This window comes from Macrobrachium rosenbergii, chromosome 27 (assembly GCF_040412425.1).
Source record: "Macrobrachium rosenbergii isolate ZJJX-2024 chromosome 27, ASM4041242v1, whole genome shotgun sequence".
Taxonomy (NCBI): domain Eukaryota; kingdom Metazoa; phylum Arthropoda; class Malacostraca; order Decapoda; family Palaemonidae; genus Macrobrachium; species Macrobrachium rosenbergii.
In genome coordinates this window covers 10,862,082-10,888,991 of record NC_089767.1, presented here as the reverse complement: position 1 = coordinate 10,888,991, position 26,910 = coordinate 10,862,082, and the positions used below count along the sequence as shown (strand labels likewise).

At 40.7% G+C, this 26,910-nt stretch overlaps 1 protein-coding gene across 1 annotated transcript; it reads right to left on the bottom strand.

Annotated features, from left to right (window-relative positions):
* Positions 1 to 1,921: 1,921 nt before the first annotated feature.
* LOC136853397 (cyclin-dependent kinases regulatory subunit-like) lies at positions 1,922 to 24,591 on the bottom strand. Its single transcript, XM_067128860.1, has 3 exons — positions 24,333 to 24,591; positions 2,628 to 2,755; positions 1,922 to 2,308 (listed from the first exon to the last, which is right to left on the bottom strand). The coding sequence occupies exons 1-3, from the start codon at positions 24,386 to 24,388 to the stop codon at positions 2,232 to 2,234; spliced, it is 261 nt and encodes an 86-aa protein (XP_066984961.1). The 5' UTR covers positions 24,389 to 24,591; the 3' UTR covers positions 1,922 to 2,231.
* Positions 24,592 to 26,910: the final 2,319 nt, after the last annotated feature.

The window sequence follows — 26,910 nt, the reverse complement described above, 5'->3', positions numbered from 1 at the left end:
AATTTGGGCATTTGGGGTTACTACAACTACAAACTATGGAAAGATGTCCTGACCAATATAATTCCTTCACAGTACACCTTTTATTTTGTAATGCTGAGGTCAAGTATGACCTTATTTCCTTAATTTCTACTTTCAAGATTTCAGTGGTAGGGTTTGACCCATAAACCTATGTGTAACAAGAAACCTATGGATTTCACTCAGTTACTTCATAACTCAAGGTCATCAATACTTTTTGCACAGATACTTGAGACTTACCCTTCCTAGAGTTCATATAAATACTTAGATATTTCCATTTGATTATCAATTACATCTTTGATATTTAGAAGTTTCCAAATACAAATATCCTGAAAAATTAATTCTCCTTCAACTTCCACATTCATAACAGATAGTCCACATACAAACTAGTTCTATTCCAAAAGTTCATTTGCAAGTTCAATTTGTATTTCCAACGTTAGCCTAGGAATCCAGCATCGTAGTTAGCCTATGGCATATAGAACTGTGCAGTACTGTAATAGCTTTTTATTGAGACAATTCAGTCTTTAACAATATTACTTAAAATAAAAATCCTTAATATTTTCATGAAAAAGGGACAATATGACATTAAATAACATATACCCTGTATATCCAAAACTGTGCAAACAAGTATCCTTGAAAGTTTGTTTGCTGACAACACATTGTATCTGAACATTGCATTCATTTAAACACATCTAAATATCTGCACAAGCTAAAATTATCCACTTGAAGCTCAAAATCAAAATTTCCCAAATCTTTCAAACATGTGACCACAAACATTTCACTAGAAAATGAGGTTCTGAGCAATTTTCACACATTCAATGGGGCAATGGTTTTACCGCCAGCTATTCCTTGAAACTTGAACCTTATAAACTGAAGCTGAAACCATTAAGTGAAAGGAACATCAAGGGAAAATGTTCACCTTTGCCTAATACACTTGAGTAAATTCAAAGAATTACACTATATGCTCAACTTGGAAGCAAAACACATGATCAACTTAGATCGTGGTGAAAAACATTTGCTTCTGGTTGGTTAGCATCATTGGGATAGGCTCACAAGCAAATTTTTCACATTCTCTGCAATAGCACATTTTAATAGAGCTAGTCCTATCAAACTTCAATATTTTAGGCAACATGATGAACAAAGGACTACTTGGGGCTTTATGGCTGGAGGTTACTTGGTGTTCTCTTTTAGATCTAATATCAAGTGCCTACCTTTTTTTTCAGCAAACAAAGCTACTTTGTTTGCTGAATTTGGATGCAACTGAACCATGGTCTGTTCTGACATTTATGCCACCTATGTCTATTCTGAAAACAATGAAGTATTTGAGATTGTCTTTTTTCTCCAAACACAAAAGATGAATTCTCATGTCAGTCATGAAAAATCTGCCTAGTTGGACCTCAAATTTCTTCTTTCCTTTCCTATTGGAGTTTCAGATACCTTTCCATAATTTTGTTTATGATGGCATCTAGATTCTTGATCTTTACTATTGAGTGCCTGTAACTCAGCAAAAATTTCCTGCATCATACCTTTAACAATTCTAGGATGGACTCCATGACTCCAAACAGATAGTACCTGGAGAGGAATTATACTACTATACTTCATGTATGTAAAGCACCCCTATAAAAACCACCTAGATATACACTTTACCCACTATGCAAAAGGAGAAACCAGGTCCAAAAATTGGACCATCAAACAAAACAGCCACTTATTCTACCCTAACTACTTGAACTCAACTGCTACAAGGGACACACTCCCATACTCTCTATGTGACAAAAGATAATTTTGCTACAAAACTATATCAGTAAAGACCATCCTCTACACCCTTAGGAAAACATTAACACTAGTCTGTATACAAAGACAAAATATTGTACTTAATTATTTAAGAAATCAAAATGAAACATTCATATTTAGTATAAAAATGTATTTGAATATTAGATATCTTTACTTGGGACAGATCAGGTAAGAAAGTACATAAACATGGAAGAACTGAATACTTAAAATTTGTTATAACATGTATATCCTTAGCAACTATATATATACAGTTCTATACTATCAGAAAGGTTCTTCTGGGTATGCTAAAAGTCAATAAAAAATAAACCTACCAAAGACAAATCTCAAGATTAAATCAAATGAAAAACTTATTGATCAATACATTATCAGCAGTCACAGCCATTCCGGCACTCATGATGAGCAAAGAGCAAAGACTTCCTTTACTCTTAACTACTTTCTTCATCTTCCTCCATCTTTGGTGGTGGGGTGGTTATTAGTCGGCGGAAGAGCAGAATGTGGGGCTCTGTTCAAAAAATTAAAAACCTTAAAAGTAACTGTACAGGACAAATTTTTGGGATAAATTACAAATGCTGAAAATACCTATTATGTTCAAACATCATCAATACCAACATAACTTGAATTCCTTGTCAAAACTGTTACTCCAGAGATTAACTCACTGTAAAACTATAAAGACAATGAAAGACATTTAAGTGATGCAATATGGCTCTATAGACATACATAACTACTTCAAACCACTTATGACAATACTTTCATATAAAATGATTTCCATGTAAAGAACTTTTCTTAAAGTTAAGTAACTGAAGTGAGAAACTTAAGTTTACCTGGTTCATGAATCATGTAATGCACCCAGCCTTGGCTTTGCTGTACTCCAAGGCTTCGCCATTCTGTTTCAGACATAAGATGTGTCTTGGGAACAAGCTTGCACAAATCCTTGGGCAACATCACATGCCTGAAAAGAGTAATTCAGTACAATGCATAATGAACCCTTGAGACAAGTGAATGTTAAATTAGATAATTAAGAATACAATTTAGATGTGTATGATATACTATGGTATTTTTTTTCCAACACAGTAAACCTTCAGTCAGATCTCCTAACAAACCCATGACTTTTTTTTTTTCATTAATCATGGGTATTATGCATAAACCAACCTTACTTCCCTGCACTCAAGACCATTTTTCCCTAAAAATAGTCTACATTTACAGCATGTTCTCAAGCCAAAAGATGCATTTTTCAAGTGCCTTTTCTAACCCAAGGGATTTTTATGAAAATATTTGATCTCAGAGTGATTAAAAATTATACTTATTCGCAGTTCAGCATTCATTGCTTCCCCTATTCACGGATTTTTTCACTGAGCAATATTCACTAATTACTGTACTTTCATATTTTCGTGACTTAAATGTTTAAAGATAATAGTTTAAGGTACATTTGGTGTTTGAACTGTTACAATAGGCAGTTATAAGTGTTTTCAGTAGGGGGTCTTTGGTGTCTGAACTATTAAAAGAGGCAGTTATAAGCATTTTCAGAGGGAGTCTCAAGTATTCATGGGTGGTTGTAGTCCCCATCCCCCTACGAATACCAGGGACCGACTGTAAATGAAAATTATGAAAAATACATAAACACTAAGATTCATTCCTGTACAGTAAATCTCACAATAGCTAGCCTATCAAAGATGCTAACATGATCTTTTACACATGGTAACAGTATGCACAATATTTTCAGGTTTTGAATTTGTATTCTTTTGATTTTGTTCTACAGTATTTGGGATGCCATTTTCTTGAAGTCCTTTTGTAATGATATCCAAAACAATGTTCTGTATTTGATATTTCCCATTGTGGTATTCTAATTTTCTTTTTATAAAAAAGAAATCTGCATAAACATACATCAAATACTGTCTTGAAATGCTGCACCAGCTCTAGCCCCACCCATTTACATGCACCGAGACACTGTTGACCATCAAAATTTCTTACAAAACACAGCTGGGCAGTTTATAACAAATGCTACTAGTATTCTGTTTCATGTTCTTAAATTCACATGTATGTCAACTTCAGAGTTTAAAAAATAAACTAGAAAAATGGCAAATTCAACAATAATTTGTAAAATAATTTGTATTTTTCCTAACATAAAATCCCATATCATGTAACAGGAGTATATATTCTTTGGTGCGCATGCACAGACGGCTATGGTAGACTTGCTTTTAGAGTAGCACTAGCTATACAAGAGGCCAACAGGACCAAAAGTTAAGTCAAATATACCTTAGTTTTACCAGACCACTGAGCTGATTAACAGCTCTCCTAGGGCTGGCCCAAAGGATTAGACTTATTTTGCGTGGCTAAGAACCAACTGGTTTCTTAGCAACGGGACATACAGCTTATTGTGGAATCCGAACCACATTATACCGAGAAATGAATTTCTATCACCAGAAATAAATTTCTCTAATTCATTAGCTGGCCGGAGACTCTAACTCTGTCCTAGCGAATGCCAGCCCACAACTCTACTGACTCGCCCAACGAGGAACTCCCCCAGGACCAGCACCCCCCAATTTGTTCTTAGCCATCGTTGTGCTAAGATGTGCTTTTTATGCTGTGCGTAATATTCATCTCGCTTTTCCCTTGGAATATCTGTTTTTGAGACAGATGTGAATAGTGTATGGTGAATCTCAGTGTTTTGTGTTTTTCTTTGATTATGAAATCTTCAGCGAAACCAGTCTCCCATAAATGTTCAGGTATTACTTGGAAAGAGAAAAAATTTGGAAAGCTTTTGCCTCCTTTAGCGGTTAACCTGCATTCAATGTATTCTAAATGCAGTGGGCAAGATTGCCTCGACCTCTGAAATGTAAAGAATGTGAATTGTGCTCATCTATAAGATGTCGGAAGGCTTCTCCGTTTTCCTCTGACGATGACCTGGAGGTTAGACCCCTTTGCCTTGACAATGATGCTCGGGAACGTTCAGCTTCATGGACTCTTTTCTTTCAATAAAAGCTGTGAATTTCCTGGGCAGAGTTCCCCCTCTTACCATTCAGTAAGACCCATTGTAGTCAATCTCCACATCGCAAACACTACCAAGAACAAACTTCAGCTTCCAGACCTTTGACTTCTCCAGATGTGCAAACAAGTTTTGGTCACTTAACTCAGGATGTTCAGGAAAAATCTGAATTTTGCAGATCTTACTCAGAAAATAAGGAAGATTCTTAAATATCCGGAACCGGAAAAAGAGAGATTATTCAGACTACTTCTTTAGAACAGGTGGCTTTTTCAGCTACAGAAACAAAATATTCCATCCACCTACCATTGACTAGGATGGTAAAGTCATCGATTAAAGAAAATGACTTGCTGATTGCTGGCAAAGGTTCCTTAGCGTCATGCCGATCGCAAAAATTGTTACCTCCTCCCTTACCTAGACAAGCAAAGTGTTATGTGCCAGAGAAGCCCACCTCTCTTCCCAGGATAGTGAATAGTATCACATTAAGTTTTGAATATGCCTAGAATTACTTGTTCAGTGTACTTCACTATTTATTTTCTTATACTCATGATTGTCAAGTGTTAATACTGTGGTTTTTCTTGAAGTTTGTCATGGTTATTGAACAATACTTCCTTAGATTTCCTAAAAAAAAACTAGGTTCTAATTTCTCTAGTTCTGAAATGGTTAATCTGGAACTTAGCTTGGAAAGGACTTTGAGAGCTGCCTCTTGCCTTGACACCTGCCAAGGTGCTTTTTTGAAACTGATTTAGAAGACTGCTCATGATTCATGGGCTGTAATTAAGGACTTCTTCCCTCCATCAGGTAAAGCTTTAACGTAAATGACGAAAAACGTGGCGAATGTTTGGACTTACATTCTCTTAAAAATACACGTTTCCCTCGTCAATAGCTCAGAAACATATTTCTTTAGAGAAATGGTCCAACTCAGGAATAGCCCTTATCAGAAATGTCTGGGTATTTTCTCAAAGACTTAGTCAACCAGGCATTCTCAGACAGGAAAGGGTGACAAAAGTACTCTGTTCCCACCTCAACTACCAGACTGTCATCCAGAAAACAATCCTTTTCTTACAACAGAGATAAACAAACTAGAACTGCAGCTCAACCTTTTAGTTGAAGCTTTCGGCAGGGTTCCCAGTCCAGGGGTAGACAGAGATGAAGGTCGACAACAATACCGTTCCTCAGCTCCCTCACAGTATGGAAAATGAAAGAGATCTGGCTCCCCCATCTTCTTCCTCTAACCATGGTGGGGACTGTCTGAATCAAGTGGAAAGAAGAAAGGGTCAGAGTATGTTCTTCTTGAAGAAAAAAAAAAAAAAAAAAAAAAAAAAAACACACTTGTCACCCTTTTCCTCTCGAGTTTCCTCCAACCGGAATAACTCCCCCAAGCATAGGGCCCTACAGCAAGAGATTCAGAATATGCCGGACAAGGAGGCTGTGGAAATAGTGAAGACACCATCGCCAGGTTTCCCGGTACACAAAGCATCAGGAGGTTGGAGGCCAGTAATAGACCTGTCATCCCTGAACAAGTTTCTCCGGCAATAGACCTGTCATCCCTGAACAAGTTTCTCCGGCTAACCCGGTTCAAGATGGAGACACCAAAGTCAGTTCTGGCAACAATAAGGCAGGGAGACTTTATGATCTCTCTGGATCTGCAGGATGCTTATCTACAAATTCCGATTCATCCTTCTCCCAGGAAATTCCTTCGATTTGTCTCAGAAAATGATATTCCAGTAACATCATGATGTGGGGTTTGTATCAATGTCGGAACACACTTCAGTAATCTATAGTGTATGCACTGAGGCAGTTGAATGGGCACAGTGCACTAACCAAAATGGCATCAATTCATGATTGTGCAACCTATTCTGAAAAACTTTGCTTGTGAAACTTTATCTTCGATGCCATAAAATATCTGTAGATTTCAACTGCACTATGCCCTTTATCATACCTTTCTTGGTGAAAGCATGTAGGCTATAAATAGTACATCACACTAAACGGCAGGTGCAAATAAAGTAGGCAGAGGGATGTGAAAAACTAAGATTAAACTGCAATCAGATGGGACTCCAAAAAATACCTCTGCTCAGCCTGGCAAATTAGCTGAGCACTGTATGCAGACTGGCTCAAAGAGAGTATGTGGTGATAGGCTTAATGAGGAGGGGGGGAGGGAAAAGAAAGGGGTAATAAAATGCACTGCTGGTGGGCAGAGGAAAATTACCAAACCAAGTAGGCTTCTTTCACACAGCTTGTTCTCTTGTCCCTGTAAAGGCTACCCATACACAAGATGCCAAGTGTGTGGAATTACTATTGTGATTTGATTTGTCTTTGTAACAGCATGCAGATGGAAAGTAGTGTCTCAGGCGAAGTGGCCCAGGCAATGCCGGTGACACACATGCACATGGGTGAAAGGGTACTTTGTGATTGCCTACTGACCTTACAAGCTAAATCCAGTATGGCAACAGAGTGCATGTTGCAGAGGGCTCACACTCCCCCCCTCCACCAAAAAGAAAGGGAATGCAGCAAGTGAGGAAAGACTGTTTTCTATGCCATGTGGACAGTTTTACCATTATGCAAGTCTGAATTTGTAATGTACCAGGACATGGGAAACAATGCTAGCGTACGTAATCAGTGATTGACGACCGATCTCGCTGGCTTCTAGTGTGGCAGCAAAGCCTGGGCTGTACATCATAACTTACTTTTGCTCTAAGAACTGACTGACTTATAGTATAGATTTTAGGCATACTGGGGCAACTAAGGCCATTCAGCGCTTAATCGGAAACTGACAGTGAAACAGTTTCAAAGGTTTAACAGGAGGAAAACCTCATAGTTGCATATGAATCAATTGTTAGGAGAGGGTGGACAGTAAGATGGAAGAAAGAGAATAGGAACAGAGGTACAGTAAAAGGAATGAGAGGTTGCAGCTAGGGGGCCAAAGGGACACTGCAAAGGACCTTCAGTAATGCCTAAATTGCACCACGAGGCGCATTCTCGGCACTACAGGCAGTTCCTGGTTGTCAGCGATCCTGTTTGATGGCGCTTGTCTAGCAGCGAAAATCGGCAATTTTTGGCGCCGATAAATACCTAACAGAGGTGCCAATCTCCAGTTGTTGGCAATTTTCGCTTATCGTTGCGCCATCGGAACTGAACCCCCACTGATAACTGTAATCAGTTCTGCGGTATTGAAGCTCTTCCTTTCCCTGGTATTCCCAACACTTGACCAGGTTATGTTTTCAGTGCACATTCACCCTGATTGTACTGCCAACTGCTAAGCACAAGAAAACTGTGTTGCTCTTGGCTGTTAGGTTGGAAATTCTGGACCATCTTGGTTCCAGGTGGACTAAATCAAAGATATCTGTGCAGTACAGGCTCCCAAAGATAACCCCGCAGATCATGCACTCAAAATAACTGGCAGCAAACCAATATTATAATTGTTATCATTGTTGTTCTAAAATATGCTGGCATTAGCATTACAGCACAAAGAAACTGAAAAATTGCCACTGTGGGATCCAATGTGATGTAATTAATTTTTGGATCATGTCAAGACTAGCGAACCCAACATCTCCATGTCAAGAACAGTGAACCCAATGATCCCCATGTAAAGAATGGCCAACCCTTTCCGGTTCGAAGTCCAATTCCATATGAGGGCTAGCACTAAACACAGCGAAACAGTGATTCGTCTACACTGTCTCGCCGTGTTTAGTACTAGCCCCTGGGGGGTCAAATGTACTTTGCCTTGTTTAGTACAGTGGTTCCTTGGTGTATGAATGATTTGTTATTCATATTTTCGTTATACGAAGTAAAATTTTAGAAAAATTCTCTTGGGGGAAACAGGCTGGCGAAAGGGCCCTTGCAGTTCCTTCCACGGAGGCGAAGAAGCAGAGGTCTGGACTTTACCCCGAGTGCCCGCCGAAGCACCAGACTTCTTCGGGGCTGGGGTGCTAGCCTGGTTCACAGATTGGGCCGCAGGACGAGAAGGCTGTGCAACGCCTTTCGTCGCTGCCTGGTGGTATAGAGGGATGAATAAATTTGTTTGTATTTAGCATTTCCCAACGTTTTGTGAGAGAGAGAGAGAGAGAGAGAGAGAGAGAGAGAGAGAGAGAGAGAGAGAGAGAGAGAGAGAGAGAGAGAGAGAGAGAGTAAAGTAAGTATACCTTAGTTTTACCAGACCACTGAGCTGATTAACAGCTCTCCTAGGGCTGGCCCGAAGGATTAGACTTATTTTACGTGGCTAAGAACCAATTGGTTACTTAGCAATGGGACCTACAGCTTATTGTGGAATCCGAACCACATTATAGCGAAAATGAATTTCTATCACCAGAAATAAATTCCTCTGACTCTTCATCAGCCGTCATGGAACTGAACTCCGCCCATCGAGTGACAGTCTGAAGCTCAAGCGACTCGCCAACAAAGGGCTTGAGAGAGAGAGAGAGAGAGAGAGAGAGAGAGAGAGAGAGAGAGAGAGAGAGTGTAATTGTCGAGAAGTGAGTGCTTCGGTTGTTGGAAGAGGGACGAGGTCATTAGTTTGTTTACGGCGCTGTCTGTCTGTGGAATATGTGAAGGATTTTTCGGTTTTTGAGTGAGTCTTGAGTCAGAGGTAGTGCTGGTCAATTTTTTTGGTCTTGGACAGTTTTTTTTGTGCTTTTGAGAGTTGTTGGTTTTTCTTGTTAGTGTACTGTTCTTGTTGTGTATATAGTTCTATCTTCTTTTTTTTATGTTTCCTTGTTTTGTTTGTGTGGTTTTGGGTGGTGTTGGTGACCGTGGACGCCTTACTCCATCTTCCAGCAAAGGAGGATCAGGGTGAGTGTTGTGTACTGTTTTTTGTGGTTTTGAATTCCGCCACATAATATTTGGCGCCCAACGTGGGGCTGTTGTATAATTGCTGTTAGGATTGTTTGTGGTGGGTAGAGTGAGAGTAAGAGGTCAGGATGAGTGAGATAGAGAAACTGAGAGAGGAACTCCAGGGTAGGCTTGAGGAGAATGGGAGGCTGAGGAGTGAGAATGAGGAGTTGAGGAGTCAGTTGGAGGAGATGGGGGTAATGCTAAGGAGTGCAAAAGAAGAAATGAAAGGGGAGATGAAAGAGTCAGAAGAGAGGATGGATAAAAAGTTGGAGGGAATGATGAAAGGTGTGGAAGAAATGGTGAAAGGTATGTTCAAGGGTGTTTTTGGAGAAGGGGCTGTTGGAGGCAGGTTCTTTGGAACGCGTGAAGGGGCAAGAGAGAAAGAAAAGGAGGAAGAAGTGAATGGAAGCATGAGTGATGAAAGTGATGTGAAAATAGGAAGTAAGAAACGAGAGAATGAAAGGCAGGGTAAGGAAAAGGGGAGTGAAAAGCAAGGGAAGGAACAGAGGGAAAGTAAGGATAAGTCAGGGGAAGAAAAAGGGAAGAAGGGAAAGGAAAGGAAACTGGTAAGAAGGGTAAGGAAGTGGTAAGGGCAGGAAAGAAGGAGAGGGTGAAGGCAGTAGCGATAGTGAGGTGGATGGAGGTGAGTGGATAAAAGTGGATAAAAAGAGGGGAAGAGGAGTGTAATGAGTAAGATGAATGTAAGTGCGAAAGTGGACTCTTTGTATTGGAAGAGGGTATGAAAGGACAGAGTGAAAGTAGCGAAAGTGAGAAAGAAGTGAGAAAGAAGTGAGAAAGGCTATGTATGTGAGGGAGGTACCCCGGTGTGAAAGGTATAATGAGTATGGAAGTAGGGATGTGCATGATTTCTTTAGGGAGTATGAAAGGTTTTGTCAGGATAAGTATGGGGAAAGTAAGAGTGTGGGCACGAGAATTAGGAGAATATTTGACTGGGTTTTTGCTCGATATGTATAGGGTTATTATGAGTGTGGGAGATGTTGAGTATGACAAGGTGAAAGCTAGACTGGTTGAGCAAGCGAGGCGTATGAAAGCGAGTGTTAAGTATAAGAGGAAGAATGAATTTGATGAGGCAAGAATGAAAGCTGGGGAAACCTTGTCACTGTATGCTTGTAGGCTGGAGACGTTGGCAAGGAAGAAGTTTGGGGATGATGGGATAGATGAATGTAAGGAGTTAGTATGGAAGTTGTTAGGGACAGTGCCAGATGGAGTTAGAGAATTTGTGAACTTGAAGCGGAAGGAGAAGAAAAGATGGATGAATGAAAGGTTGACTTGGGGAGAAATTTTGGAAATTGTAGAAGATTATGAGCTTGACAGGGTTATAAAAGAGAGCAGAAGTGTAAGTGTAAGGGCTGGGGTAGATGAGAGAGTGCCAGAGTTTGGAAGCTTTAGGGATGCAGTGTTGAGGGGCCCAATGAGAATGGCCGATAGTGTAATAGATAGGAGTGTAAGAGCAAGTAATGTGGAGGAGCCAGTGAGGATGAATGGTGGGTTTGTAAGGGAACAACGGGTTGGACGGGTTAGGGATAGTAGTGTACAAAGGGAAGGTCGGTGAGTGGAAGTCGAGCGAAGTGTTTTAGATGTGGAAAGGAAGGACATACAAAGAATGAGTGTAGGGGGCTTTAGGAGCGTGTTTTGGGTGTGGCAATCGGGACATTTGGTAAGGGAGTGTACGAAAGATAGGGGGGTTAAATGCTACAGGTGCGGACAGGTGGGTCATATTGCTAATGGTTGTAGGGGTACCCGAGTGAATGTAATATGTGGCAACTGTGGTAAGAATGGGCATTATGCGAGAATGTGTTCAGAACCGAGAGCGAAGTGTGTCGAATGTGGAATGGAAGGGCATGTATCAAGTGTATGTAGACAAAAGAGGGTCACTGTGACAGCGAATTCGGGAAACTGAGTGTGAAGGGGGTTCAAATGGGTGGATCCTCCAGGATGCAAGCGGTGCGTGTGATGCATGTACGTGAGGGGTTGTTTCATGAGGAGGATCAGCAATTGGTTTTGATAGAGTATGGTAGGAAACGTAAGAAAGGGAAGAACGTAAGTGAACGGAATGGTCGTAAGTTGTGTGATAGGGATGTGAGTGCCAAAGTGAAAATGAGTGATAAAGCGTGTAATACGGATGAATGGGATGGTATGAATAGAACGTATAGCATATGCGGTTTTGATATAACTGAGTTGACTGAACGTGTAGGGGTAAGTGAACGGTTGGAGGTGAGCGAAAGTGTAAGAGTAAGAGAGCGTAGCAGTGATAGACGAGTGATTGAAAGCATGAATGAATCGTTGCAAGAATTGGAAAGGTCAATGAGCGAATGGGATGGGTTAGTTGAGGAATTGGGGAGGTATTTGGGAACGAGTTTAGAGGGTATAGATGAGATTGTGGATGAAATTGAGAGTGGTAATAGTGAAGAAGATAGCGTGAATCTGAGAGAGAATGGAGGAGAAAATGTAAATCTGAATGTTGCTGGAAGAGAGAGAGTGAGTCTGAGAGAATGATTATGCGTGCCTGCAAACGCGTTCTAAAGGACCTGCTAGTGAGCATCCATGGGTGTTGCGTGTAAGGCGATTTGAATGCAGTGTGAAAGGTGTTGGTTGGGAAATGCTAAAAGGGGGAGAATTATAGAGGATGAATAAATTTGTTTGTATTTAGCATTTCCCAACGTTTTGTGAGAGAGAGAGAGAGAGAGAGAGAGAGAGAGAGAGAGAGAGAGAGAGAGAGAGAGAGAGAGAGAGAGAGAGAGAGAGAGAGAGAGAGAGAGTGTAATTGTCGTAAGTGAGTGCTTCGGTTGTTGGAAGAGGGATGAGGTCGTTAGTTTGTTTACGGCGCTGTCTGTCTGTGGAATATGTGAAGGATTTTTCAGTTTTTGAGTGAGTCTTGAGTCAGAGCTAGTGCCGGTCAGTCGTTTGGTCTTGGACAGTTTTTTTGTGTGCTTTTTGAGAGTTGTTGGTTTTTCTTGTTAGTGTACTGTTCTTGTTGTGTATATAGTTCTATCTTCTTTTTTTTTATGTTTCCTTGTTTTGTTTGTGTGGTTTTGGGTGCTGTGTTGGCGACCGTGGACGCCTTACTCCATCTTCCAGCAAAGGAGGATCAGGGTGAGTGTTGTGTACTGTTTTTTGTGGTTTTGAATTCCGCCACAGTGGACAAGACGGTCGCGTTCGTCGGCCTTCCTCTTGTCCATCGCAGCGTTCACCTCTCCCCTGGGGAAGTCCAGAATGAGTCCATTGCACAGGGAGTATGCAGCTTAAGCGCCCACTGATCTGTAGATCCGGGATAACACCACATCCCTTCTCTTCAGTACCAAGTTTGCCCAGAGGTTTGCCGTCTGGTGGGTTATAAAGGAAATAGCCTTACCTCCAGACTGGCAAAGACTCCTGAAGGTCAGGTCTTCACTCTGAGCACCAGACGACGCGATTCTCGACAATGCAAAGGCCCAGTTGTCGAGCCAGGAGATTGCTTGGAGGGCAGACAGAGCCGTACCCTCTAAGGTGTTCAGCTCAGCTTGCGCGAGAAGCGCATGCTCCCTCGTTAGCTGAGCTGAAGTGGCACCAGGAACTAAACGAGTTAGTCCCGGTTCCACGACCTTCTGCTGCAGTGCTCCTTCCGAGGGGACATAGTATCTCTTCTGCCTCGGGAGAGGGGGAGGTAACAGCTTGGTGGAGCGAGTCGAGCGAAGCGAAGACGATGGCCCAGAGACCAAGTCGTTCACCTGCTTGAGGACGCTATCCGCCAAGGGAGACCACGGTAGGCCAAGGGAGGGTTTGGGCTCCCTCTTAAGCTTGCCGCACACTGAGCCGGAACGGAACCGCCGCCGAAGCCTCAGAACAGAACAGAAACGACGTCCAGCGCGCACACTGAGCCAGAAGCCACAGAACGGAACCGACGCAGTGGTAGTAGGTCATGTGTTCTGCATTATAATTGACAAATTATGAGTGACACCGCTCAGCAGCGATGAAGAAGTGCTAGTGCTATGTCTAGCAGTAAAGGCTGAAGAGGAGGAGGAAGAAGGGAAAGCAGCAAGAAAATCAATGTGGATACATAATATATGCCAATCAAGGGAGGGAGAAGGGGAATATAAAACATTATTCCCACATTTCAAACGGGACAACAAAGTTCTTCCAATATTTCGGTATGAGCTACGAAAAATTTTGTGAACTACTATTACTTATAGAAGCAGACATAATGCAAACAAGATACAAACTTAAGAAGCTGTATTTCAACAGAGGAACGGCTAGCTGTTACACTCAGGTATGTAACAAAAAGTTAGATTTCAAATAATATTTATTGTTACACACTTAATGAATGTTCACAATAATTCCTTTTGTGAAAACAATTATTATAGTTAAACAAAACCAAAATAACCCTCTCCAAACAACCGCTGCAGTCGTTTCCGCATGGGAGAAATTCCTGAACCTGTCAGACGCCACCGACGCTTCAGAAAAAATATCTTTCAAAGAATACTGCGTCGGTTCCGTTCTGTTCTGGCCCAGTGTGCGCAGTCAGGTAAGAATGCATGCTTTCGATTTCTATCGGACGTTTCGGTTCTGTTCGGGCGCGTCCGTTCGGGCTCAGTGTGCAGCAAGCTTTAGAAGCGCAGAACTCCTCCAACCTGGACGACCGTTCTTCCAAGGGAGTTGGAAGTGGTTCCTCCAGACCATTGTGCTGATGGATCAGCGCAACGACCTCAACAAAAGCCCTCTGCATTTCCGGAGTGTCCGGATCTCTCAAAAGGACCTTCCGAGAGATGGTCATCCAGAAAGGCCCCACCTACAGGAGAGCCTGAGACAGACCCTGTCTCTCTGCTCCGTACGACCTCTCGCTCGCTTGGAGTGAGGAAGGACTGGATGCGCCTGACGTTGACTGCACGAGGGCCTCAGCCCCAGCAATCTTACCGACCCCGTTTCCTCCCGGAGAAAACCGAGGAAGTTGAGGGGGTGGGAGAGGCAGAGCGAACACTACCGTTGCACCCACTGGTATAACCAGTGGAGGCCATGAACCCATCACAATCTCTAACCTGTGGTGGAGCATCACGAGCGGGCCTAGACGGACTTACTCGTCTGGGCGAGTGACCCTCTTGACGATCAGGAGATGGTCTCCTCACAGCCGATCCACGCTCTGACGCTGGATGGTCCTCCGCACTGGAGCGTGCAGAGGAGACCAATGCGGGGGCACGGACTGCTGATTGGAGGCTGCGTCCCTATCGCCGGGCAGGTTCTAGCCTTCTTCGACGGCGAAACAGAAGAAGAAGGCTGCGAGGACCCCTTCATGGTTCCTCCTGATGTCTTCGGAATCGAGACGTCCTTGGGTACCTTCCCTGTTGATCCTTTGTCCGACTTAGGCAAGGATGACGGTTTGGGTGGAGGAGAAGCCCGAAGGCTCTTCCCTTCTCCCGTTCCGTGCTTGAGCTCGCTACAGAAGTCGAGACGGCATGGTCTCCCATAGGAGACCGTGCCTTCAGTGACACTCACTTAGGAGGTGCCGAAACAGAACCAGTCCATGAGGATGAAGCTCCCAAACCGTCTGAGGAGAGTACTGAGGTACCCCTCCCAGCGAGAGACCCAGCAGTCTTCCTCTGAGGAGAGGACTGCACCCCCTTAGCAGAGCGAGTCTTCTTAGGGGGAGAAGGAACCACCCTTCCCTTCTTAGCCCAATTGGACTTAGAAGAGGGGGGGGGGAGAAGAGGCAGACTAAGACGAAGATAGGGATGGCTGCCGAGCTCGCTTCTTCTTCTCAAGCAACGACAAGACCACATCCCCCAGCTTACCGAAGACAGACCAGGGGTCGACGGGACTGGGGCAGGAACAGCAGATGGAACAAGAGTCAGGGGGGACTCATGCTGTGGGTGTATAATGGCAGGAATCATTGGGTGGTCCGGCGCAGGCACGGACAATGGTGGAAGTGAGGCAGGAGGCGTGGGAGCGTAGCCGGGCGGCGGCGGAGTGACCGAGCAGACGGGTCCGGCAAGCATCAACACTGAGATGGCTGGGGTAGGAACTGCACCATAGCCATGGTGTGTTCCCACCGAGGTCATCACGCTCCTTGGCAGCACAGCGGTGACAGTGGTGGTTGTGAAAGCATCGACCATGAGGGTTGGGAGGGAGAGGAGCGAAGGAAGATCAGGGTTGCCAACCATCCCGAGCGACTCCCACGCCTGACTCAGACCCAGCACAGAAACCAACCCTGTGGAAGACAAAGGCAGGTATGCCCCCCCCCAACAACTCTGGGTGAGAAAGAAGATTGGAACTGTGAGTAGGCTAGGTCCACCGATCTACAAGCTCCTCTGACTGATGCAGACACGGGAAAGGGAGACAGATTCAGCACTGTTAAGGGGCAACAAGGGAAGGCCTTCGGGACTCAGATATGGTAGTGAAGGATTAGTGACCATCGGAGTCGAAGGAGCCGAAGACAGCCCTTCTGACGCCTTAGTCTCCTTACGTTTGTATCTAGGCCTCCGAGAGTACCCATCCCACTGCTCCGGGGACCAAAGTCTACAATCATCGTAGGGATCATCAACAGTACAATCAGGGGGGTCCTTGCTCCCTTCCCTACATTTTAAGCAAAGGGAGTGGGGTCAGAATCCTCACAACAGCGGAAAGCGCCACATTTCTTGTCCTTACCAGGACATATCCGGAGCACAGGCTTATCCAAATCATGGGTTTGTAACAGATCGTCCATAATCACAAACACGCATAGTTATACCGAATAACAAGCCAAAAGTAAAATAGGAACAAACACCATGAAAAGGTTGAAGCTTTAGCATCCAGGAAGGTCCAAGCAGAGAGCAGGAAAACACGTCCGCATCAGACGAGGCCGGAAAGTAAAGTGCATGCGCGAAGCCCAGAGGTTGGTACCGTGGGTTTCCCACTGTTACCAACCAACTTCCCAGCTGGTACTAATACCAACACATGCCTTGTTAAGTCTTTAGTGGCCAGTTCAGCTTTGCCGAAAGTATCCGCATATACAGTAAGTAAAGGACCAAAGGTTTGTATTTGTGTAGGAACAAATTCTATTTACGAGCTGTTTGGTGGAATCTCGATCTTCTGGAAACTCATTGTGTGTGTGTGTGTGTGTGTGTGGGGGGGAGAAAAGGATCCCCTTGGTCCTGAATTATAGGGGGAAGGCCATGTGGATGTAGGGATGAAGGGATACAAAGTGGGAAGGCAATAAAACAACTGGGATGATGGTTCTCTTTTTAAAATGTCAAAGTAGGTTCTGAAAAGTCCTTAATCGACCTCATTTGCCTCATGACCGACACAAACTCGTTGATCCGCACTAGTCTAACTCGTACCTTATGTTCGTGTTTGTGGCCGAGACTTTGCTTAACTTTATTGCGCGTCAAGTTTTTGCAATTATATTGTAATTAATAATCAGGAATAACAATGCCACACATGAAGAAGCCTGTTAAGGAAGTGATGAAGAAAAGGGAGTCTTTAACTGCTGAAGTTAAGAAATGGCCGCCAAGCATGAAGCTGGCACATGCATGTCTGACTTATAGTAGTACCAATCTAAGGTGAGGGTTTAGGCGTGTCTAAAACCGAAAAACACAAGAATGCCATATCTTTAAGTTCTTTGTAGAGGTGGCCAAAGTCAAAGCTCTGTATTCCTTACTAATCCCCAAGGGAAACATTACCTAAGGTCAAAACCTATGTCCAGTACAGATTATCCTCCTTTCAGACTAACGGGTGAGGGGAATGCCCCAGCAATTGTCTTAGAAGGGTTCGCTGGTATAAGTTTATTTTTCCTTTATTCAGATAAATATTTATCATATGGTGTGTATTGGTATTAAAAATTCAGAGTTATGAAACAGTTCTTTTATTCTTAACTTATTTATCAACAATCTACAAAAGAGAAGAAACTAAAGGGAAATCACGGATATGGTAAATTTCATACATTAAACATTTCTTTATTTTCAGAAGCATTCAAGTAATAAATACAGTATATCTAATAAATAAGAATGATAATGATTCACTTTATTTCAGTTTGTGATCATATACATGTACAATGGTTTACAATGGCCGAACAATACAGAACAGCGTATAAAACGAGAGATTTTAAGAGGACTCCTCATCGGAAGACTCCTCATCTGAAGAGTCAAGACTTATAATAAATGAGTCAATATATTTGTCTATCAAAATATCTTTTGCTGCATCTTCCACTTGCAATTGCAATTTCTGTCTTACGGCCTTCTCCCAATTTTCAGGTGTCACAGTATCCAGAAATTCTTTAGTAAGTTCCGATAGAATTTGTCATCTTAAAATTGTTTCGTTTCGAACGCAGGCTATGAAACTTTTCACTTGGCCCCAAATTAGTTCTAACCGGTTGTATTGGCAATGGTAGGAGGAATCCTCGCCCTTTCATGCCCATTTTCTGCTGCAATTTTATCTACGACATCGTGGTTTTTATTTTAACAGAGTACTCCTTTACCATCTCTAAAAGTTGACTTTTCAACATTTTCTCTGTTGGTTTCGCACCTTTAGAGATGAGCCACTCTGTAATGACTGCCTTTTGCTTGACATCGTTGGTACTTTTCTACTTTCCTTGAATGATATGGATTATCCATCACAATAACTGAAGCTGGAGGTATGTTCAGAAGCAACTGGCATAACTTTAAACCATTCTTCAAATATCTTAGTGGTTCATTTGACTGGTGATAATCACCATCATTTTTGCAGTGAATGTAAGCTCAGCGTTTGGAATGAAACCACATGCAGAGCCTGCATGCAGAATTATAAGTCGAACACCTTTTCCTGACGGCACTTTAATTCCAGAAGCATTCTCTGATTTATTATCTTTCCAGCATTTCCCACAGTATAATTCTGGTTAACCCAAGTCTCATCTAGATAAATTACATTTCTTCCGTTCTCTTTGACGTTTTGCATTTTTTCTAGGAATCTTGTTCGCAAGCACTGCACGTCATATCGTTCCATCAAAAATTTTCTACCATCGAGTTTTGCGTACTGGAAACCAATTTCTTTCACTATTTTTCTTAAAGATTCTCTACCACCTTTGAATCCTGTTCTTTCCCTCATTTCAGACAACACTTTGTTAATGGTTGGAATTTCTTTCCTCTCGTAAAATTGGAGAATTATCCGACGAAGCAAACATTTGTCGAAGTCATCCAAACCAGTCACAGGTTTTGATCTTTTCCTCTTCTTTATCTCGTAAAACTGGGTTACCAAATAATTCTTGAGACTCTCGTGCTTCTTTACATATTCGTTCAACTGTAGCTTTACAGACGTTTGTTGCCTCAGCTGTACGAAGAGTTGCATTTGCAACATTAGTAATGGGTCCTCTGTTTTGTTTCTCCATTGTGAAGTACCTTGACACATTATGAATAATTTTCCTTGCTTGTCCTTGAATGACTCCCAGTGAGAAACTCTGACCATCCATGACGACTGCAAAGGCTGTTTGTCCTATAATGACAACTGTAGCTCATTATATACCCGTGCGCCTGGCCCGAGACACGAGGTCAGAGAAGTGCATCTGAAAGCCACATTTGCTTCACTTTATAAGGTTAATGTTAATGACTGGTTTAACACAATTGTCATCGGGCTCTGTGTACAAAATCACGATTCAATCATTCTTGGAGCAAATTTATTACTTTCAGTTACTAAACTGAATACCTCATTAAAAATTTAATAGATTGATGTTTGGCAATGCCAGATCGATGTTTGGCAATGCCAGATCAGTTTCAATCCCATGGTATTTGATTTATTTTTCATCTTATCCCGAATATTTTTCTCCATATTCAGTTGACTGTTGTCTTGGAACAATATACACAAGAAAAAATAACGTCAAAGATGGAAAAACATTTTCATACTAAAATTTCTCTATTTACAGAAAAGTTCAGTCAACAAACATCTTTTAACCATTTAATCACATACACACACACACACACACACACACACACACACACACACACGTGTTTGACCTTCAACTATGTTTGCATCCGGGGAGATTCTCACCTTCACCATAAAGGACCCAGCTTATAAGATTTGACCATTCTTAAGAGATTAACAAAGGGTTATTGTTTCTTAACTGACAGATACAGATGTCAATACTTGACCTGAGAATCGAGATTATAGATGTGGCAACATGTATGCCACGTTTCTCAAATATGATATTGAAAAACTGTTTAAAATATTGATCAATAACAACTGTATACATAAAAATCATGTTTAGTAAATATTTCAGAGTAATTCCACTCAGTTTTGTTATATAACAATGACCTATATTCCATGAAATTTTTTCTTAGAATGGAAGTTTGGCAACGCACGTAAATGTCTCTCGTCCCCACAAAACCCTCACCTTAGATTGGTACTACTATAGCTTGAGAATATGGCAGATCTATGTCAACGATATGTACCTTTCTGAAGAAGAAAGAGGAAATTAAGGCATTAGACACTGCAGCAGGAGTAACAAGAATATCATTTAAGCAGTGTGAAACGTGGGAAAATCTAAAGAAATTTGTAGAAATAAACAATCCAAGGCGCGCCGAAGCAGAACACAGTGCCAGTTTGTTTGATGTGGGGACATGTTATTTTTACAGAGCGCTAAAATATCACAAAAAGTGTCACTCGATAGGATTTTACTGTAACAAAAAGAAGTGATTCGGGTGAGTCAAGTGTAAGTGAAAGCAAATGGGTGAAACAGTGAAAAAGAAAAATCAACCAAGCCTGGTCCCAGGGGCACATCTGGGAAGTCAGTGGGAAGTGAACCCTGTTTCCCACCCAATAACCCACCACCATCCCCTCCCTCACTTCTCTACTGTTTCACTAGCGCTGTCACGAACACTCGCTCGAGGTAAGGTTCTCTTTCGATTTTTTATTGTTACTGTATTGCATTTGATTGTTTGTTATATTGCATCACTGTTAAAATTATTTTTTTGTTTTTTTTTTGTTTACATGAATTGTTACTGCTTTTATGTACATACAGTACAGTATGTCTTTAATGTCTTGTATCTTCTTCCCTCCTTAACTAAACGCTCCCTCCCTTACCTCAAGTCAGCTGTGCGTCATCTCATGTTAAATTTTATTGTGAAATACTTTTTTACTTATTTTGTTGAATATGGTTATCATAAACAATATATTGTGCATGCACTTAAAATAATTGTATTAAAGTGGGTACAAATGGTTGATATGGGGGGAAATTCTTGTGTGGGATGAATTAATTGAATTACCATTATTCCTTATAGAAATATTCGGATCAATACACGAACATTTCGATGTACAAATTGGAATTTTAAATTAAATAAATTCATATATCCAGTGCCAAAGAGTTCATGTCTACAACAGCGTACCCAATTATTCCCATGCAAAGTATAGCGAACCCCGCTGCTAGTGGGTTCACTAATCTTGACATGATCCTAATTTTTTTTAAAAATCTCTTTTATAACACATTTCACTAACAGTTCTTAAAAATGTACAAAATAGGATATTATCTGCAGCGTACATGAGTTTAAAGTATTGTATTCTACCTGGTTTGCTATAAACATTTATTTATTGATTTAAAAAAAATTATACAATACAGTAAAACTGTCTGTATATATGAAATAAATTACATCCAGTATAGAAAACCTGCAATCCTAACACTTGGCTTCACCACTCCAATTAGGAAAAAATGGTTTAAGATTTAGCATAGTTAATTTTAATTTTTTATTTGCATGGAGCTTTCTTTAATAATCCTAGGTTCCAGGAAGTTGTCAAATATTGGAATGATGCTGTAACTGTGACACAAAAAACGAATATTAAAAGTTCCTACTTACAAGATTTACTTAGCATAAAATATAGACCGTATGTACAGTGATTCTGAGCTACTGTAATACGAAAAATTAATAGAGGCGTACTGTTGTACTAATCACATATACTCATGACAATAGGGCTTCACCTACACAAGTTTCCACTACCCACAGTTCGGTGGAATTTACTGGTGTTTTGTAGCATAACTTTCATTGCATGCAATAAACATACAGTAAATAGTAATACCCTGTATACAATAAAATCCAGCACATTAAAAAAAAAAAGCTACAAGCATTAGCATGCAGTAATTTACATAGAAATTTTCATCCTTAAATAATATCAACCATGGGATGAACCTGTAATTACATTTGTATAAAGTAAATGCAAAAAGGATCTGAACACTACAGTATTTTTTTATCATTAGGCTGACTTAGTGTATAGTAAATTTGATGGTAGCAAGTGTAAAGTGAGCAGAACAGACATTACTTATGAATAAGCTCAAGATCTGCTTTGCCTAACTTCATATTTCCATCAGCTATACTTAGAAGCAATGTAATATATCAATTAAAATCTTTAGTTTAAATGTTTTTCTGTACATGAAGTTAGGGGCTGTTCAAAAATGACATAACCCCTTGGGTGAGGGGGTATGGTGAAGTGTTGTGTTACAGCAGGGGAGAGGGGGAGGGGGTTTGCAACCATAAGTTACACAACAAACTCAGATGTTTTTCTTTGCTTCTTTTGAAAAGATGTAAATGCAGGACAAAAGTGAGTAAAGATTCTGCAACACACTTGTACTATATTTTAGTAACATTGAGAATATGGTATTTATTTTTGCATAATTGTTTAATAAATATCACAAACTCAACCCTTGTTTGTACTTCAACATTTTCTACTATATGTATTACATGACATAGAATATCACAAACTCATCCCTTTTCTTAGCTCCGACATTCTCTACTTTATGCATATGACTTAGAAAATATCACAAATTAAATTAATCCTCTTCTAAACTTAGGAATAGTCTACTTTGTGTATTATGATAAACTTGAATATCACAAACTAAAAACTGGTGACCACTCAGAGGTGCCAATTAAATTACTTAGGAAATTAAGTAAATGGCATAAGGGAACATTTTCATTTCAAATTTATCTGTGATTCTTTAATACCATTACCTAATAGTATTCAGAAAAACCTAACAGTAATAATTTCCAGGTATTAGGCTCAACTTCAATAGATTGCATTAAAAAAAAAAAGGGAAACACTAATTTGGGGGGAGGGGGGGTTGTTTACTGGCTGATGTTACAATTTTCTATGGGGTCTGGGCATGTGTTATGAGAGACATGGGCAAGGTGGGGATGTCAAAAATTACCAAAAATTATTTAATTTTTGAATGGCCCCTTATAGTGCAATAACATACGATATCTCTAAGGAAGAGGTCCTGCTTAGATATTGTCTATTAATGAAAATTTTTGGCAGAATATAGAAAAAGTATCTGATGCAGTACAGGTGAGAACTTGAAAAATTTACTAAAACAACGTAATATATTTGTCTTTTATGTTTTGGCGTTGATCTCCCAGGGGCTGGTACTAAACATGGCATCCTGAGGAGCTTTTCTGCATAAAGCCAGTATTTTTCTCACAATGTCTGCAAGCTTTTCAAGCTCTCTCCTGTACTGCATTATATATATCCTTTTTTTAAACTGTTCAGTAAAAAATATAAATAAACAAATCCATGAAGAGCTCTTCCTTAGTAGAATGACCTTATGTAGGCTACAGTACTGTACTACAATAGATGCCAGCTTTTCAGAATCTTATCTTCATTGTGGAGTTTTCAATTTGTAGAACGGTTGATCCCAAGAATAAATGTTAAGGTGTACACAACGGGACATTATACAGTACTGAGTTGTAATTATGTCCCAGGTAAAACAAGGAATGGAATTGAGCACAGCCACGTTAGCCTCTGGTATAGTAAACAACATTCAGCAAGTGAAAACTCCTGGGATAAAAATGAGTTGACTACCATGAGCATTCCCACCATGTTCAGCTTGAGTGTCGCAAAGGATCTCTTCAAACCCAGCTAATCTATCCAGCACAGCCTGTTCTCTAGCCTGTATCAGTCAGGTTGTAAGTTATATGAACAGACTAAACATTTCCTGTCATTAATGCCTCATGGGTTTCACATTTTTTGTTCTTGCAGCTGCAACTTAAGTAGCTGCGATACTTTGCTTCAGTGGTGTAGGATAATTGCCTCAGACATTTTACATCTTACCGAATATTAAAGAAAACAAATCCTGTTTGGAGTACCCTGTTAAGTTCGACGGGCACGGGAATGACCGTGGGCAAGGGTCGAGGCCTATAGGACGTGTACTATTTTAGAAGCTTTTAGTTAAAATAGCAATCTTCAAGCCAAAAAGGCCAAGCTACGATGCTACTCCATTTGGAAGGGCCTGTCTATTGCAGGCTACCCTCAACCTAACCCTCTATGTGGTTTCACAAGAACCTCCTCGTCCCTGACGACGATCTACCTCAAAAAGGCTACCATATCAATCGACTACAACCTAGGACTAATCCTACATAGTTCTAACCTAGGCCTATACATCTTAAACCCTGATCGAACGATTTGCTACATACCTATCTTCATTTTCAGTAAGCTTAGCACTGCACGTTAGGCTATTTTACTTTCCAGGACTATGGTAGGCCTAAGCCGAACCCCATCGTACGGCTTGCAAAACCCTACTACGATATATTGAATTGCGCGCCTTCGCACCTAAGTTTACTTCGACTTATTTACTCAGAACAGACTAAAAGGCTTCGCTCAAATGAAAAGGGTGGGCCTCCGTCTTGTTTCGGCAAATGGGCGCACATTCTCCAGTTAAAGAAGCGGTTGACACAATTAGAACAAATCGAAATCTCGCCCGACTGGAAAAGGCCGCTCCAGACACCACAAGGCCGTCCCTCACCTGTACTCATACTTATCGTCGTAATACTTGTCCGAGTAGAAGATTCGGTGTGGCATGGCGAACACAATCCACGTGAATTTACTGAGAATTTGACGGCCAGCTCACTTTAGGTGTAAGCACGTTACTCACTGGGGCCTTTTAAACCTAGCGGCTGCGAGTGACTCTCCCGTTACGAAGTGGGTTTCGGAGATTTAAATCGTCCGGCTGCTCGCTGATTGGTTAGTGTAACCTGCGCTTGGCGCTGATTGGCTAAGAAAGTGGCCCGCGTGATTCGAATGTCCCGTAGTCGGAATGGCTGCTGACTTTCGCTCGTTCGAATACCTTTCTTGCTGGGAACTGTTGCAATTCTTGAAACGATTGAATGGTCGTATTCAGATTTAAACTTTCAGAACATTTATTTCAAACATATCGAGACTGTCCTTAGTCTCTACTGTAACATTTTATTTCGAAATATAATTCAGAGAATTTAGACATCGCTTCCGAACGCGCAACGTAAAACAAAAGCCTCTAAGGTTGCGCAGATGCCAGTTCATGGTGTTACAGTTTAGAACTTCGAATTTTGTTGTGCAGAAAGTTATTGTTACACGACATGCAAATGGGAAATCTGGAAAAAATATGAATGTCTTCCAATATCCCAGCTAAAATGAGTGACGTTGCATTGCCCTAACATCTTCTTCGATATAATTCCGACAAAATCCCGAGCTTATAACCAGGAATTAAACCGTGATCAAGTTTTCCAACACCAGAATAGTATTTCGAAAGGAATGTGGCGTTCAGTGTAACATGAATCTCTCTCAGCCTTCGGATAAACTACGTGTTATTGTAAGCTTTTATGAATGGTCATTCACACGGCAATAAAGATAGTGCACTAACTCCCACGTCATGTACAAGATTAGCCCATTTACGTGCGTATCAAACTTATGGCTTTACAAATCATTAATTAATGGTACAATATATTTTCTAACCATGAGAAACGTGACATTTACGGTTGCCTATCTGTCAAGGACGGATATTATTTTATTATATATATATATATATATATATATATATATATATATATATATATATATATATATATATATATATATATATATATATTCTGTGATTATGACCGTACTGGCATAAGGCCAGTTTAAATTAAATCAACAACAGCAACCTGATTAAGATACAATATAGTCTTCGTTCCCCAGGTAGTTCCATAGAAGCCATGACGCCTGATAACTTAAAATCATCCATTCATTCTCCAGTTAGTATGGACGGTTAACAATTCGCCGGGAGTCCTTCAAGGTCGAGCCTGGTAAATTATAGACAATTCTTTGAAATGTTTCATGTTGTGAGGCAAGAAGGTTCTGTTACAAATATAACAAAAGTAACAGATCAGCAAATTTGCAAAGAACACGAAACAAGAAAGGAATATTTAGGAAGGTAATTTTCGAGAAGGAAATTAAAGGGGGAAATAAAATTAAACTCAGTGAGAAATAAATTCTGGCCTTTTGTTTAAAGACCATTGAAATTATTAAAAAACTCTTTTGATGTTAGCACATTTCATTATTTGTCTCATATATCAGTGAAAAGGGACTAGAATTATTAATGTATGAAATGCAGCGCTGGTAAGGATACAACAGACGCACCAAGAGACCAGTGACCGTGGGCGCACAGTCTACTACTGTACATCGTACTTATATTGCTCATGGCAAAAACAGACCATATGGTCATCTCCAAAGGCTCTCTCACTCTGGCCCTTTCCTATATTAACACCATACACACACATGTATATATAAATATATATATATATATATATATATATATATATATATATATATATATATATATATATATATATATGCTTAAAACATCACAGTAGTTGCACGTGACTTCAGTGTATAAGTTTAATCCCACAGGAAAAAAGACAGGCAGAAGTTCAGTACCAAGAGCTTTCACGTTTATTGGCGCATCGTCGGGGCACGAGACACAAATATAAAGAAGGTTACAAAGTAAACAAAAAGAACAAGAATAACAGATGGTCAGTTGTCAAAGGGTAATAAACAAAAAGTTAATCCAGGATAATCCGGGATCGAGCTGTCACAAACTGAACCTAAGACCCAACAAAGAGAAATACTAAAGTTTAGGCTTACAAAATCCAAAAACATGTATAACTTTGAATACCAGATGGTTAATTGCCAGGGGTTAAAAAGAAAAGGTTAATCCATGGCAAATCCGGGATCACGCGGTCACAAACTAATCCAAATATATACTAAAGTAGTACCAATCTAAGGTGAGGTTTGTGGGGACGAGAGACATTTTACGTGCGTTGCCAAACTTCCATTCTAAGAAAAATTTCATGGAATATAGGTCGTTGTTATATAACAAAACTGGAGTGGAATTACTCTGAAATATTTACTAAACATGATTTTTATGTATGAAGTTGTTATTGATCAATATTTTAAACAGTTTTTTCAATATCATATTTACGAAACGTGGCATACATGTTGCCACATCTACAATCTCGATTCTCAGGTCAAGTATTGACATCTGTATCTGTCAGTTAAGAAACAATAACCCTTCGTTAATCTCTTAA